The sequence below is a fragment of the Macaca nemestrina genome, chromosome 6 (assembly GCF_043159975.1).
Source record: "Macaca nemestrina isolate mMacNem1 chromosome 6, mMacNem.hap1, whole genome shotgun sequence".
In the NCBI taxonomy this organism is placed as follows: domain Eukaryota; kingdom Metazoa; phylum Chordata; class Mammalia; order Primates; family Cercopithecidae; genus Macaca; species Macaca nemestrina.
Genome location: NC_092130.1, coordinates 137,714,817 through 137,729,851, shown reverse-complemented (window position 1 = coordinate 137,729,851; position 15,035 = coordinate 137,714,817). Strand labels below are relative to the sequence as shown.

General features: G+C 42.3%; 1 protein-coding gene across 8 annotated transcripts in view; it reads left to right on the top strand.

Annotated features, from left to right (window-relative positions):
- Window positions 1–13,666, top strand: part of LOC105487472 (NIM1 serine/threonine protein kinase) — a 93,507-nt gene extending 79,841 nt beyond the window's left edge. For all 8 annotated transcript variants that reach the window (XM_071098968.1, XM_011750923.2, XM_071098964.1 and 5 more), the window contains 2 exons: window positions 9,817–10,085; window positions 12,804–13,666. In XM_071098968.1, the coding sequence (XP_070955069.1) occupies window positions 9,817–10,085; window positions 12,804–13,553 (1,019 nt within the window). In that variant the 3' untranslated portion in view covers window positions 13,554–13,666. The remainder of the gene's footprint in view (window positions 1–9,816; window positions 10,086–12,803) is intronic.
- The last annotated feature ends 1,369 nt before the right edge of the window (window positions 13,667–15,035 follow it).

The following is a 15,035-nucleotide window of genomic DNA, read 5'->3' as shown; positions in this document are numbered from 1 at the left end:
TATTATCTTTTTGATTTGCTGTTGGATTCTGTTTGCTGGTATTTTCTTGAGGACTTTTGCATCTATGTTTGTCAGGAATATTGATCCGTAGTTTTCTTTTTTGTTATGTCATTTCCTGGGTTTGGCACAGGGTGATACTGGCTTCATAGAATGAGTTTGGGAGGATTCTGTCTTTCTCAATCTTTTTGAATAGTTTCAGTAGGATTGGTTCCAATTCTTCTTTGACTGTCTGGTAGAATTCAGCTATGAATCCATCTGGCCCTAGGCTTTTTTGTTGCTGGCAATTTTAATCAGTAAATTTTACTTATTCAGTCTCACTGCTGGTTATTTGGTCTGTTCAGGATATCTATTTCTTCCTGATTTAATCTGGGAGGGTTGTAAATTTCCAGGAATTTATCCATTTCTTCTGTTTTTTAGTTTGTGTGAATAGAGGTGTTCATAGTAATCTCAAATGATCTTTTGTATTTCTGTGGCATTGGTTGTAATGTCTCTATTTTCATTTCTAATTGAACTTATTCACAACTTCTGTCTCCTTAGTTAATGTAGTTAATCGTCTACCAATTTTGTTTATCTTTTCAAAGAACCAGCTTTTTGTTTTACTAATCTTGTGTAATATTTTTGTTTTAATTTCATTTATTTCTGCTCTGGTCTTTGTTATTTCTTTTCTTCTCTAGCTTTGGGTTTCTTTTGTTCCTGCTTATTTAGTTCCTTGAGGTGCAGAGTTAGGGTGTCAAGTTGTGACCTTTCAGACTTTTTGATGTAGGCATTTAGTGCTATCAACTTTCTTCTTAGCACCACTTTTGCTGTATCTCAGAAGTTTTGATAACTGTGTCATATTATCATTCATTTCAAGTAATTTTTAAATTTTCATCTTGATTTCATTGTTAACCCCAAAATTAAACAGGAGCAGATTGTTTAATTTCCATGTATTTGTATAGTTCTGAGAATTCCTTTTGGAGTTGGTTTCTAGTTTTATCCTACTGTGGTCTGAGAAGATTCTTGATATGATTTTGATTTTTAAAAATTATTGATACTTGTTTTGTAGCCAATCATATGGTCTATCTTGTAGTATATTCCATGTGCTGATGAGAAGAAAGTATATTCTATAGTTCTTGGGTCAGATGTTCTGTAAATATCTGTTAGGTCTATTTGTTTTAGACTATTGTTTAAGTCCATTGTTTCTTTGTTGACTTTCTGCCTCGATGGTCTGTCTAGTGCTGTTAGTGCGGTCTTGAAGTATCCCACTATTATTGTGTTGCTCATTATATCTTTCTTTAGGTCTAGTAGTAATTGTTTTATGAATTTTGGAGCTCCATAGTTAGGTACACATGTATTTTAGATTACAATATTCTCTTGTCAGATTAATCCTTTTATCATTATATACTTGTAACCACCTAACAGGTTCTTTCTGCCCACTGCACAAGCAAAATCAGTTCATGGCATTGTGGTGAAGAAAGAGTTTAATTGATGCAAGGCCAGCCATGCCATGTGGTCAAACCAGGATGGAGTTTTACTCAAATCAATCTCATCAAAGGCTTGTACATTAGGGGTTTTTCAAAGACAGTTTGGGGGAAGGGATTGGGCTGACCAGATGAGGGGCTTACTGCTAATTGTTTGGGTTGGAGACGAAATCACAGTTGAAGCTGTCCTCTTATGCTGAGTCATTTCTGTGGGACCACAGGAGTGGTTGGTGGGTCCATATGGGTCCAAGTGAAGCCATCTGTGTCAGACATGCAAAAAACCTGAAAAGATATCTCAAAAGGCTAACTTAGGTTCTATAACAGTGATGTTATCTGCATGAGTAATTGGGGGAGTTGTATATCTTGTGATCTCTGGAATAATGGCTGGCAATCATTTATATCCACACCTTAGCAGATTTCAGGCTCTTCTCCTCCTCCTAAGTCTGGTGGTCTCTCATTAGCTTTACAAAGGTGGTTGAGTTTTGGGAAAGATTATTATCATTTAAACTACAAATTAAATGTCTCCCAAAGCTAGCCAAGCCTAAGCCCAGGAATAATTAAGGCAGCCTGAAGGCTAAAGGCAAGAGGGAGGTTGGTAGATCAGTTCTCCCTCACTGCCATAATTCTCTTAGTGACATAATTTTTGCAAAGGTGGTTTTATAATGACCTTCTTTGTCTTTTTCTTTTTTAACTGTTGTTGGTTTAAAGTCTGTTTTATTTGATATAAGAATAGCTACTCCTAGCCAGGCACGGTGGCTCATGCCTGTAAATCCCAGCACTTTGGGAGGCTGAGGCAGGTAGATTACCTGAGGTCAGGAGTTCAAGACCAGCCTGACAAAGATGGTGAAACCCCATCTCTACTAAATTTACAAAAAAATTAGCCAGGCGTGGTGGTGGGCACTTGTAATCCCAGCTACTCAGGAGGCTGAGGCAGGAGAATTGCTTGAACCTGGGAGGCAGAGGTTGCAGTGAGCCAAGATCACACCTTGCACTCCAGCCTGGGCAACAAAGTGAGACTTTGTCTCAAAAAAAAAAAAAAAAAAAAAAAAAAAAAAGAAAGAAAAGAATAGCTACTTCTACTGGCCTTTGGTTTCCATATACACAGAACATCTTTTTCCACCCCTTTACCTTGAGTTTATGTGAATCCTTATGCATTAGATGAATCTCTTGAAGGCAGCAGATATTTGGTTTGTGATATTTTATCCATTCTGTCAATCTATATGTTTTAAGTGGAACGTTTATGCCATTTATGTTTAATATTAACATTGAGATGTAAGGTACAATTCTAGTCATCATGTTGATTATTACCTGGATCCTTGTGTGTGTGTGTGTGTGTGTGTGTGTGTGTTATTGTTTTATAGGTCCTGTGAGTTTTATGCTTTCAAGAGGTTCTATTCTGACGCATGTCAACTTTCAAGATTTAGAACTCCTTTTAGAATTTTGTGTATGACTGGTCTGGTAGTGACAAATTCCTTCATCATTTGCTTGTCTGGAAAAGACTTTATTTCTCCTTCATTTATGCAACTTAGTTTTGCTGGATACAAAATTCTTGACTGACACTTATTCTGTTTAAGGAGGCTAAAGATTGGACTCCAATCCCTTCTGGCTTGTAAGATTTCTGCTGAGGGGAAGACTTTTTATCAATGGCATAAATGTGTGATGATGGAAACAATCCAGTGGGAAGAGAAAATCAAAGATGCAGGAGAGAAGAAAAAAAAACATTTTTGGAGGGCTGCTCTTTAGTATATGAGAGCAGATGGAATCTATTCAACATATAAAAGAGTCTTAACTAGGCCTTAGATAAGAGTAGGAATTGTTTATCCAAAGTAAAAGGAAGGACGACAGATTCAGGTAGGTTAGAAGACATGGTGGGAAGGACTTGAGGATATTCTCCTCTATTGCTTACTTTACTCGATAAAGTAGGAAGCAAGGTTACTAGCTATGAGTGAGGAGTGGAAGAAGGCATTAGAGACTTGATGAGAGAAAAGAAGCCATGAAAGAGTTATTCAAAAGTGTGTGAAGTTTATTGGACTAGGGAAAGAATGTCTGCCAGGAGCTTTAAAAGGCCACCTGAGGTTAGTGATCAGAAATTCAAAGTGAGACAAGCCATTATATTCAACAGCATGGGTGCAGGCAGAGAGCAGTGGGAAGCTGGATTTAACCAGAGTCATGGTTTAGCAAAGTGAACACAACAACCTGGGAGAGAGACAGGGGAACTTAGGGAGTGCCCAAAGGCATTATAACATTAATAGAGATCCTCCTCCAGTGAATGTCACCAGCCTCTCAGTTGCTCAACTGAGAAACCTTGACCTTTTCCTCAACCCCTAACACCCAAACACCAAGTCCTATTTATTTCACCTCCTAAATATCTCCTCCTTTCCTCATTGGATTAAGCTACTGTAATTTGTCTTCATGTTTATATCATTTCCCCCATAGCAGCCAGAGGTGATGTTTCAGAAATTGCAAGCCTGATCGTGTAACTCCCTGCTTACAAGTTTCCAACAGCTTCTTACTGCCCTTAATGTGAAATGACTCACAATACCTTGGCTATGGCCAACTCTCCTGCCTCTTTTTTGGCTTATATTTTTCCTTCTTCCCCATATGGCAGCCCTACTCTCTTCTTTCAATTCTTCAAAGTCAGTCATCTCTGAGGGTGCATATACCCCCAGAGGATGCCCAAGATGATTCACTGGGATGAGGGAAAAAATATTAGAACTTCCTTCTATATTTATTTGTGATTACATATTTTTAATTTCTGTGATTATATATATTAAAAATGTGTAAACCAGTAGTACATGGATACACTTTATAAATACATATACATATATTAGAGTAGTGCTCAAAAATGTTTTATTATGCACATGCAGTTGTAAGAATATGTACAGAGACCACATGGACCATTTACCTAGTTTCACACAAACTTGCATCTTTCAAAACTATGATCATAACCTTGATATTAATATTGATTTAATTCACTGATCTTATTAAGATTTTCCCAGTTCTTGTATTCATGCGTGTGTACGTATTTTAACTCTATGGAATGTTATCACATAAATAAGTTGTTATATTCACCACCACAGTAAAGATACAGGACAAGTCCATTATTACAAGGGCACTTCAAGTGGCTCTTCTATAGTCACCTCCTAACCCCCATACCCTATTCCTGACTCCTGCCAGCCACTAATCTGTTCTCCATTTCTATAATGTTGTCATTTCAAGAAAATTATGTACAAGAAATCATGCAGTAGTAACCTTTTAGGATTGGCATTTTTCACTCACCATACTTCTTGGGCAATTCATCTAAGCTATTGTATCAATAGTTGGTTCATTTTTATTGCTGAGTGGTATTCCACGGATGAAGGTACCACAATTTGCTTAACCATTCACCAGCTGAGGACATGTAGATTATTTCCAGTTTGGAGCTATTATTCATAAAACAACTAATGATGTTGAATATTAAAAAAAATGTTTTATTGACAAAGGAAGACAATCAAAAAAGCTTGTAGACCATAACCCTAATGTTTCAGGTCTTTCTTACCTCAAGATCTTCTGTCTTACCCATCTCTCCTTTTAGAACCTCTCCCTGCTTTTCTCTAGCTAACTCTTGAACTCCAGAGAAAGTGTTAAAAGTCTTCCCTAACCCCCAGACCAGGGGTACCTCCACCTGTTTTATGCCCCCAATGCCCCTGGCACTTTCCCCCCGAAGCCCACTGTACCTGATATTTTCTATCTGCCCCTCCAGATCTACTCTCCACCCTTCTTCATTCTGCTCTCAGCCCAAGACTACAACAAATCTCCTTAGTCCTCTGGGTTCCAGTTGACTTTGATTTCTAGGGAGCCCTTGCAGGGGAAGGAAAGAGAGAGAGGGCCTAATCTTATTCCCCCAGCCCCTCACTGTAAGGCTGACTCAGGAAACTTGTGTGTCTAGAAGGAAAGCCTCAGCTTCCCTCTACACAAGACTATCTTCCTAGGTTTTAATATCTGCTCCCTTCCCTTTGTCCCCTTGGTCCTGTAGATGTATTTTGCTTGGTCTAATCTAGGTTTTGAAATTTGAATTATTTGTCGACACTTAATAATGGGAAGATTTTGCATAAAATTTCAGATGTCTGGCTTCTCTTGAAAAGAAATCAGAAGAAGGTTTGACAACACTGAGCCTGCATTCCAAATAGTAACCAAATAGTGTGGCCTTGAGTAGAGCCACCGCTTCCACTGGGGCAGCTACTCTTAAGGATTCACCATCACCAGTGACTCCCTGTTGCATACAATAATCTTGCTTTGCTCTTACCACCCTGGCACTGGGAGTCATGGTTTAAAGAATGTGTTGCCTGCTAGGTAGGTCCTGTGTCAGACTTCTCATCAGATTTGGAGAAAGGGCATGGCTGGCCTCTCCCATCTGTCTGCTTTACTCTCTCTCCCCTTGCACCACCTACAGCGTCCTCTCTCTGGGATTTCTATCATTCTATCATCCCCTCCTAGACCCCACTTGCTCCTAGGCTTGCTGCTCCTCTCCACACTTCTCACACCCTGCCAGAGTGCCTTTTTTTTTTTTTTTTTTTTTTGAGACAGAGTCTCACTCTGTCACCCAGGCTAGAGTGCAGTGGCGCAATCTCGGCTCACTGCAACCTCTGCCCCCTGGGTTCAAGCAATTCTCCTGCCTCAGCCTCGCAAGTAGCCAGGAGTACGGGCAGCTGCCACCGTGCCCGGCTAATTTTTTGTATTTTTAGTAGAGGCAAGGTTTCAGTTTCACCATCTTGACTAGGCTGGTCTTGAACTCTTGACTTCATGATCCACACGCCTCGGCCACCCAAAGTGCTGGGATTACAGGTGTGAGCCATCACACCCGGCCCAGAGTGCTCTTCTTAAATGGGACTCAGATTACAACCCTCTCTCTTAAAACCTTGCTAGATTTTCTCATTGCCCTATAGTTAAAGCCTGCATTTCTAAATCAATCTCCTGGCTTATCTGACCTTTACCTACTACCAGGCTGATCTGGGGCCACTCCTCCTCATTCTGCTTTTCCAGAACAGTGGGTTCCTCAAGTACACATCTAATGTCTTGCCTGGGCAGCATACTTGCCAAGCTCCTGGGCCAAGTATGAGGCCTCTCTCCTCAATTCCTGGTCACAACCTAAGCGCCCTTACCCAGATAGTGCCTTTCCATTCTATGTCTGTATCTCTTCCTAATAGGTGCTGTACTTGTAAGAAGGGATTTTTTTTCAGTCTTTCTGTCATTGGACTATGAGAACAGTGTTCATCTTTTTCACTGCCTGATTTATAGTAGGTGCTCATTGAACATTTATTGAAAGAGCAGATTTAGAGATCTAGCTCTTCATGGAATAGCAGTTTCTACCACTTAGTGACAATGTGGAATACCAGGGCTTCTAAAGTGTTTAGTATGATCATACATTTATGCTATGAGGCCTGCCTGTAGGGTGATTGCACACGAGGTGAGGCCATCGGGGCACCTACGGCAGAGGATTTAAGGAAGCTTTCACCCTTACAATGCCTCTCCTGCCACACTCTAGACCTGGCTCTGGGAGGGAAGCCTTTGCTAAGAACCATGAAAGGAAAAGAGAAAAAGAAAATTAGGGTGGTGCTAAAAGGAGATTTGTGATGGCAGCCTGACACCCACCACCTGATTCTTGAACACTCACTGTGGATAGAATGGTGTATGGTGGCCACAGGGAGGAGAGGGCAGCAGAATGATGATACCTTAACTGACACCTGAGTATGTGATGGGAGAACTGAGGAGAAGCAGGGGGGTTCTTCTACAGGAAATTGAAGGGTGGAATTCATTATTCTAGCCCTTAAAACAACAGCTTACCCAACAGGTTACACAAAACCAGGTTTCTGTTTCAGATAAACAGGTAAAGGAACTCTTAATCCTAAAGACTGAAAAGTAGAAAAGAAAGGGAAGAAGAGTGCCCCAGGATTGCCATTGCAGGTTCTTTTTTCTGGGGCTGATTGCCAGCTGAGCTTATTCAAACCCCAGAGCAAACATTCTGCTCCTGCTCTCGTAGAGCCGCCCTCCTGCCACTCAGTATTGCCTCCTGCGATGAAGGGCTGGCTCAGCAGACACCAGTGAACCCTTTTCCATTCCAGAAGCCCCAGTGGACCTACTTTAATATACCAATAACACTCCTATTTTAAACTAGCTGTATCTATTTTCGTGCTAATAATCACAGTGCCAAAGTTCTTTAAAGCAGTTATTTTGTAAGTAGGTCAAACAGGTACTTTGGGATCCTGTTCTGTCTGTTTACTGGCCGGGTAACCTCTTTGTTATCTAATTCAAAGTCCGGTACGGTTTGAACCAAAACAAAAAATGAATGATGTTTCACTTGTAGTCAAGATTCATTCATTTTCTAACATTAATCATTTTCATTACACAATAAGTCTATATTCATGACAAAAAAATAGAAAATACAAATAAGCAAAACTAAATTGAAAGGAAAACTATCTGTGATCTGCCAATTAGAAAATCTCTATTCTAAACATTTTGGTAAATATGCTACCAGATTTTTATCTATGCAAACGTGTATTTGTATTTTTCCTCACTTGTCTATTGAACACCTTTTCATCTTAATTAGTTAGCATCATTATTTTTGATAGCTTCATGGTGTGCCGTTATAAAATTAGATGTACCACACTTTAAGTATCTCTCTTGCTGGATACTTAAGCTATTCCCAATATCACAGAAGTCTTTTTATACATACATCCTTGTACATGCATCAGATTCTTTAAGATTGCCAAAGGTGAAGTGGTTGGGTCCCAGGGTGCAACTGTTTTTTAGCATTTCAATACATAATACCAAAGTACAGTCCAGAACCATTGTACCAACTAATGCTCCCACCAGCAGCACATTGCAGTGTTGATTTCCTCCTGGTCTCACCAGCACTCTGTCAACACTGGGTACTGGTGCGTCGTGTACATGACATTATATGCCAGGCACTGAGAGTGAATTAAAACAGTTCATGTTGGGAATGGGGCAAGAGAGGGAGATAAACAAGGGAGTTGACATCTACAGACCAGTTAGCTGACATTACAGTACATTAGAGCTCCAAATGCACAGAATCTGAACATCACGTTCATCCTAGGACAAGTGTTACAGAGGCTTCCTGAAGAGGTTCATTCTGAGGCTCACCTTGAAGGATCATCAGGAGTTAATGATGAGTGTATTAAGCCATTCTCGCATTTCTATAAAGAGATGCCTGAAATTGAGTAATTTTTTTTTTTTTTTTCTGAGATGGAGTCTTTCTTTGTCACCTAGACTGGAGAGCAGTGGTGCGAACTTGGCTCACTGCAACCTCTGCCTCCCCAGGTTCAAGCGATTCTCCTGCCTCAGCCTCCCGAGTAGCTGGGATGACAGGAACCTGCCACCGGGCCTGTCTAATTTTTGTATTTTTAGTAGAGATGGGGTTTCACCATGTTGGCCAGGCTGGTCTCAAACTCCTGACCTCATGATCCTCCCGCCTTGGCCTCCCAAAGTGCTGGGATTACAGGCGTGAGCCGCCGCACCCAGCCAAAATTGAGTAATTTATAAGAAAAAACTGTTTTATTAGCTCATGACTCTGCTGGCTGTACAGGAAGCGTGGTGGCATCTGCTTCTATAGAGGCCTCAGGAAGCTCCAATCATGGTGGAAGGTGGAAGGCACATCACACTGTGAAAGCAGGAGCGAGAGTCAGGGGAACATGCCACAAGATCCCATCACTTTTAAAGAACCAGATCTCATGTGAACTCAGAGCGAGAGCTCACTTATCACTAAGGAGATGGCCCAAGCCATTCGTGAGACATCGGCGCCCATGACCCAAACACCTCCCACCAGACCCCACCTCCAACAGTGGGGATTACATTTCAATGAGATTTGGGTGGGGACAAATGTCCAAACTATATCGATGAGTAAAGAACAAGAGTAAGGAACAGGGAAGCAGTGATGGAGAGAATGATCCAGGTAGAGAAAAGTTTCCAGGCATGAATGTCCAGCACCTTTTCAGGGAGCAACAAAAAGTTCTGTAATGGTTGCAATAAAGGGTGCGTGGGGTGTTGGGGATGGTGGACAGGAATGATGGACAGTGAGGCTGATGAGATGCGCTGGGTCTCATCAAGAAGTGTCCTCCGGGCTTAGCAAAGGAGCTCTAACTTTATCTGGAAACTTTCCTTGGGAGGCAGGATTTGGCATCAAAACCTGTGTGTGGAAGACTCACACTGATCCAAGGGAAGGGCACTGATGCTGGGCTCAAGCATTGCTTTGCCATTCCCTGATGAGCTCTGTGAGCTTGGGAATGTGTCTAGTAAAGGAAAGGAGCTGATCCAGGTCCTCTTGAATTCTGGCACGGTTTTTTACTTTTTTTCCTTGCAGAAAAGGTGGCCATTAAGATCCTGGACAAGACCAAGTTAGACCAGAAAACCCAGAGGCTACTATCCCGAGAAATCTCCAGCATGGAAAAGCTGCACCATCCCAACATCATCCGCCTTTACGAAGTCGTGGAGACCCTATCCAAGCTGCACTTGGTGATGGAATATGCAGGGGGTGGGGAGCTGTTCGGAAAAATTAGCACTGAGGGGAAGCTCTCTGAACCAGAAAGCAAGCTCATCTTCTCCCAGATTGTGTCTGCCGTGAAGCACATGGTGAGCAGGGGTGACGAGTGAGAACCTTGTTCCCATTCCACCGACATTGGGAGAACAGGGCTTTAGGTTACCAAGCCTCAAGTGTCCCAGAGGGCTTTTGTCCTACAAAGCAGACAGTAGTCCCTTCTGAGAGTCAGAAGTCTGGCTGGGATCATGCTCCTTGCCTGTGAAGCAATATCCAGGGATGTCCAGTTACACATCAACCTCCTAGCTTCTGCAGATGTTGGCAGGACTCACAGGGAGCATCTGATGAATATCGCCCACTCCCTGGCCATACCCATTTCTCCAACCTCATCTTCCACTATCTGGATAGCTGGCTCCTCACTGCTTCTTGGTTTTGCTTTCCTATTTCTGTCTAGGATGCCCTCATATGACATCTCACATTCTAAATCCTATTCATACTTCATGCCCAGCTCAGTTCATTCTCTCTCTCTTTCCCACCCCCCGCCCCATGTGTGTGTATGTGAGAGAGAGATGTTCTTCAATCTCACATCAGTAATACTGATCGTTTGCCTTCAGTAAGATCCCCTAGCTCTTATTGCCTCTGTGCCCAGTAGATTAACACTTGGTTCTTCCTTCTTTCCTTCGTTCCTTCCTTCCCTCCTTCCCTCCCTCCTTTCTTCCTTCCTTCCCTCCTTCCTTCCTCTTTCTTTCTCTTTCTTTCTTTCTCTTTCTTTCTTTCTTTCTTTCTTTCTTTCTTTCTTTCTTTCTTTCTTTCTTTCTTTCTTTCTTTCTTTCTTTCTTTCTTTCTTTCTTTCTTTCTTTCTTCTTTCTCTTTCTTTCTTTTCTTTTTTTTTTTTTAGACAGTCTTGCTCTGTTACCCAGGAGTGCAGTGGCATCATCCTGGCTCACTGCAACATCCACCTCCTGGGTTCAAGCGATTCTCCTGACTCAGCCTCCCAAGTAGCTGGGATTATGGGCATGTGCCACGATGCCTGGCTGATTTTGTATTTTTAATAGAAATGAAGTTTCACCGTGTTGGTCAGGCTGGTCTCGAACTCCTGACCTCAAGTGATCCACCTGCCTCGGCCTCCCAAAGTGGTGGGATTACAGGCGTGAGTCACCGTGCCTGGTTGGTTGTGTCATTCTTATTTTAGTTCTTTGGTTACTTCTTTAGATAAATCTGGACTCCTAATGCACACTCTATAGTTCCCCCAAGAACTGGCTCTTTTGCTGCCTCCTTATTTTTGGCCATATTGCTGGCCATACAGGAGGAACCTGACTTGCAGACCTGACTATCACTTTTACTACCAAAAGTTTTGGTCAGTCACCCTCTTTACTCAGATCCCAGTTGAATGGATCTGTCAGAAAAGAGACACTTGTCTAGGGTCTGTATTAGTTAAGAGGCTATTTGTAATTCGCTTCTCGGCCTGCATGGTTGTGGGAGCAAGAACGGGATCAGTGAGCCACAGTGAACCCCATTATATGCCAGGCACTGAAAAAGTCAAATAAAACAGTCCATGCTGGCAATGGGGAAAAGAGGAAGAATTTGCAAGGGAATTCATGATGTAGAGGGCCCAAAATAGCAGTAAGGAAGGAGAGGAGGAAGAAAAATAAGTGAGCTAGGGAGAAGAACTTGACTGTAGTGGTGGTGGGTGTTTCAGACCTGTGATATATGACCAGTCATCATTTAAGTGGCTTTGGGCTGTGGTGAGCTTTCCCAGGGCCAGAGAATAAGCCAGATCCATACCAAGAAATAGAACAGATGGGCAGAGTCTTCCACATTCTACTTGGAAGAGTAACCTGGTGGGAGAATAGAAGAGAATCCAGCAATAGAGGGTACAGACGTTAGTCTTCAGCAGCTCTACTCCCTGCCATTTCTCCAACTCTTTGCAAACAGGAAGTGTGTTTCATAGCCATAGATCCACATCTTATTGAGTTTTTTAATATGTCAAGACCATGCTGAGCACGGTTCTCATCACATATAGTTGGCATCACATATAGTTCTCACCACAGCCTATGGTTATCAGTATCCCACTTTACGAAGAAGGAAACTGACATTCACAGTACCCAACTGGTATAGTTGAACCTGGAATTGACCAGACTGTCCCCTCCAAAGCCTGGATTCTTATTCCAGGAGGGCCATCAAGAAAGGTGACAAACACAAAGCCATTTTCCCAGAGCCCTTGGGACTGAACAGGTCAAGGGTCCTCTGAAGACTGTCTGGATTCAGGATGCAAGGGTGGGAGTGCAGCACGTGCCCACAATCCACAGTGTGTTCTGTGGCTAGATCCTTGCCAAATGCAACCACCTCCCTTCTGCTGAATTCTGTAAAGATAAAAGAGTCTACGCCAAAAAGCATGGCCGGAAAGTTAGGGGAGGGCTCCAAGCTTTCCTGGTCTTGGCCCTGGTCAAACGATCCATCAGCCAGAAAAACCCATGTAGGACCTCAACAACTAAGGATTACTATTTCATTGTATTTCAGAATGTGTAGTTTCATAAGATCTGGATCTTATTTCTGGTGTTAGTTTCTCAGTCCACATGTGTGGAACAGACTCCAACCCTTACCACACAGAATAGGAACTTTGGTCTATTTGGGGAGATGTGGGCATTACATTGGGCTAAAAGTTATGACAGCGTTTGCTATCACGACTTAAGTTGATCCTCACTGAATTTGTTATTCCACCATCATTATCTCACTGTTTCAGAGCAACTTATACATTTTTTATTTTGGCATTTTACTGTAAAAATGACTGTTCTCTATGTCTTCTTCCACAGCATGAAAACCAAATTATTCACAGAGATCTGAAAGCAGAAAATGTATTCTATACCAGTAATACTTGTGTGAAGGTGGGCGATTTTGGATTCAGCACAGTAAGTAAAAAAGGTGAAATGCTGAACACTTTCTGTGGGTCTCCTCCCTATGCTGCACCTGAACTCTTCCGGGACGAGCACTACATCGGCATTTACGTGGATATCTGGGCCTTGGGGGTGCTTTTGTACTTCATGGTGACTGGCATCATGCCATTTCGGGCAGAAACCGTGACCAAACTAAAAAAGAGCATCCTTGAGGGCACATACAGTGTACCGCCCCACGTGTCAGAGCCCTGCCACCGACTCATCCGAGGAGTCCTTCAGCAGATTCCCATGGAGAGGTACGGGATCGACTGCATCATGAATGATGAATGGATGCAAGGGGTGCCATACCCTACACCTTTGGAACCTTTCCAACTGGATCCCAAACATTTATCGGAAACTGGCACTCTCAAGGAAGAAGAAAATGAAGTCAAAAGCACTTTAGAGCATTTGGGCATTACAGAAGAGCATATTCGAAATAACCAAGGGAGAGACGCTCGCAGCTCAATCACAGGGGTCTATAGAATTATTTTACATAGAGTCCAAAGGAAGAAGGCTTTGGAAAGTGTCCCAGTCATGATGCTACCAGACCCTAAAGAAAGAGACCTCAAAAAAGGGTCCCGTGTCTACAGAGGGATAAGACACACATCCAAATTTTGCTCGATTTTATAAACTGCACTAGACTGCTTATAATTAACCGAGATCATTATTGCTGCTTCTAAATTTTTTTCAAGGACAACTTGAGTGGAGACATTTTTGTAATTTTTAAATAAACTTAAATTTGAGATATGCATTTTTTTCTCCAAAAGGTCTATTAGCTCGGATTCTGGCTTGATTTGGGATCTTGTTTTATTATCAAATTTCAGCATTCATTCAATCAAGAAATATTTTTCCAGTGCCTCCTGTGTGCCAGACACTATTTAAGGTGCTACAGAAATAGCAAGAAATAAATAGGCAAGGTCCCTCCACTCATGTGTGGGACATTCTAGCCCAGGACAAAGGTACTAACAAGTACATTTTTTAAAAAAGAAAAAGATCAGTGATAGATGCTATGCAGAGAATTCAAAAAGGGTGATCTGATATCAGAGGCTTGCTACTTTGGATTAGTCGTTAAGGAAGGTCACTTTGAGTACGTATCAGTTTAAGATCTGAATGAGAAGCAGGAGTGACTCTTACAAAATGCCAGAGCATTCCAGGCAGCTAGGGGTTTCAGACTCAGTTCCCCTCAAAACAGAGCCTAAGACAAATGATTCCATGTAGAGCAGTTTATTTGGGAAGTGATCCCAGAGCACAGGAGTGAAGTACCGGGGAAACAGTGAAAGCTAATACACAGACACATTAGCAAGTTGGCTAGTGCTACAGTTTCTGGTACTTGGTTTTGCAGGATCCTCAGAGGAGCCTGATGAAACACATCTCAGGTGTCTGCCCTGGGTATGGAAGGGGAAAGCATTTAACCATAAGCTTTTGCTCACCGCTGATCAAGGGTGGCCCTTGGTGTCATTTGCCCTGCACTTCCAGATTGGGCTGTGTGAGTGCCAAGTGGGTTCCCTATGCTTCCCTTGCCTTCATGTCAGAGAAGTCTTGGAGCAGGAGGGAAGAGGTACACCACCAGTATGATACCTCCTTTCTGTGCCTGCTTGTCCACTGGCATGGGGAGCCCAAAGTGACCATGTGACACTTGTAGATTTCAATTCACTGGAACCCTTATCAAGTCCCCTGATGAAAGCATCCCTGATCCCCTGGGAACCAAACCTTTTAATTTAGCCTGGATTGTAGAAAAAAAGAATAGAAATTAATCAAGTGCGTCACCAATTGCGTGATGGTGACAGGGGTCAATCTACTTCCACCTAGTGGTTTCCAGACCTGTGTGTTTTAATGATAGGGACATGTATCAGTCATTATTAAAGCACATTACCGAATCCTGGAGGACAGCACCCCAACCCTGCAGGCTGCTGTCTCATCTCCGGTGTCTTAGCTGAACCATTCCATTGTTCTGCTTATGTTGGCTGCTTCTGGTGTTGAGGTAAGATGAGGGGATCCCGTTGTTATGTGCCCATCGCACCACTTCCTTTATCCAAAAAGTGGTCCTTGAGGCAATGTTTGAGATATCATAACAGTGAATCAGGTATTCTGTATGTCTTAGTGTGCTTGTAT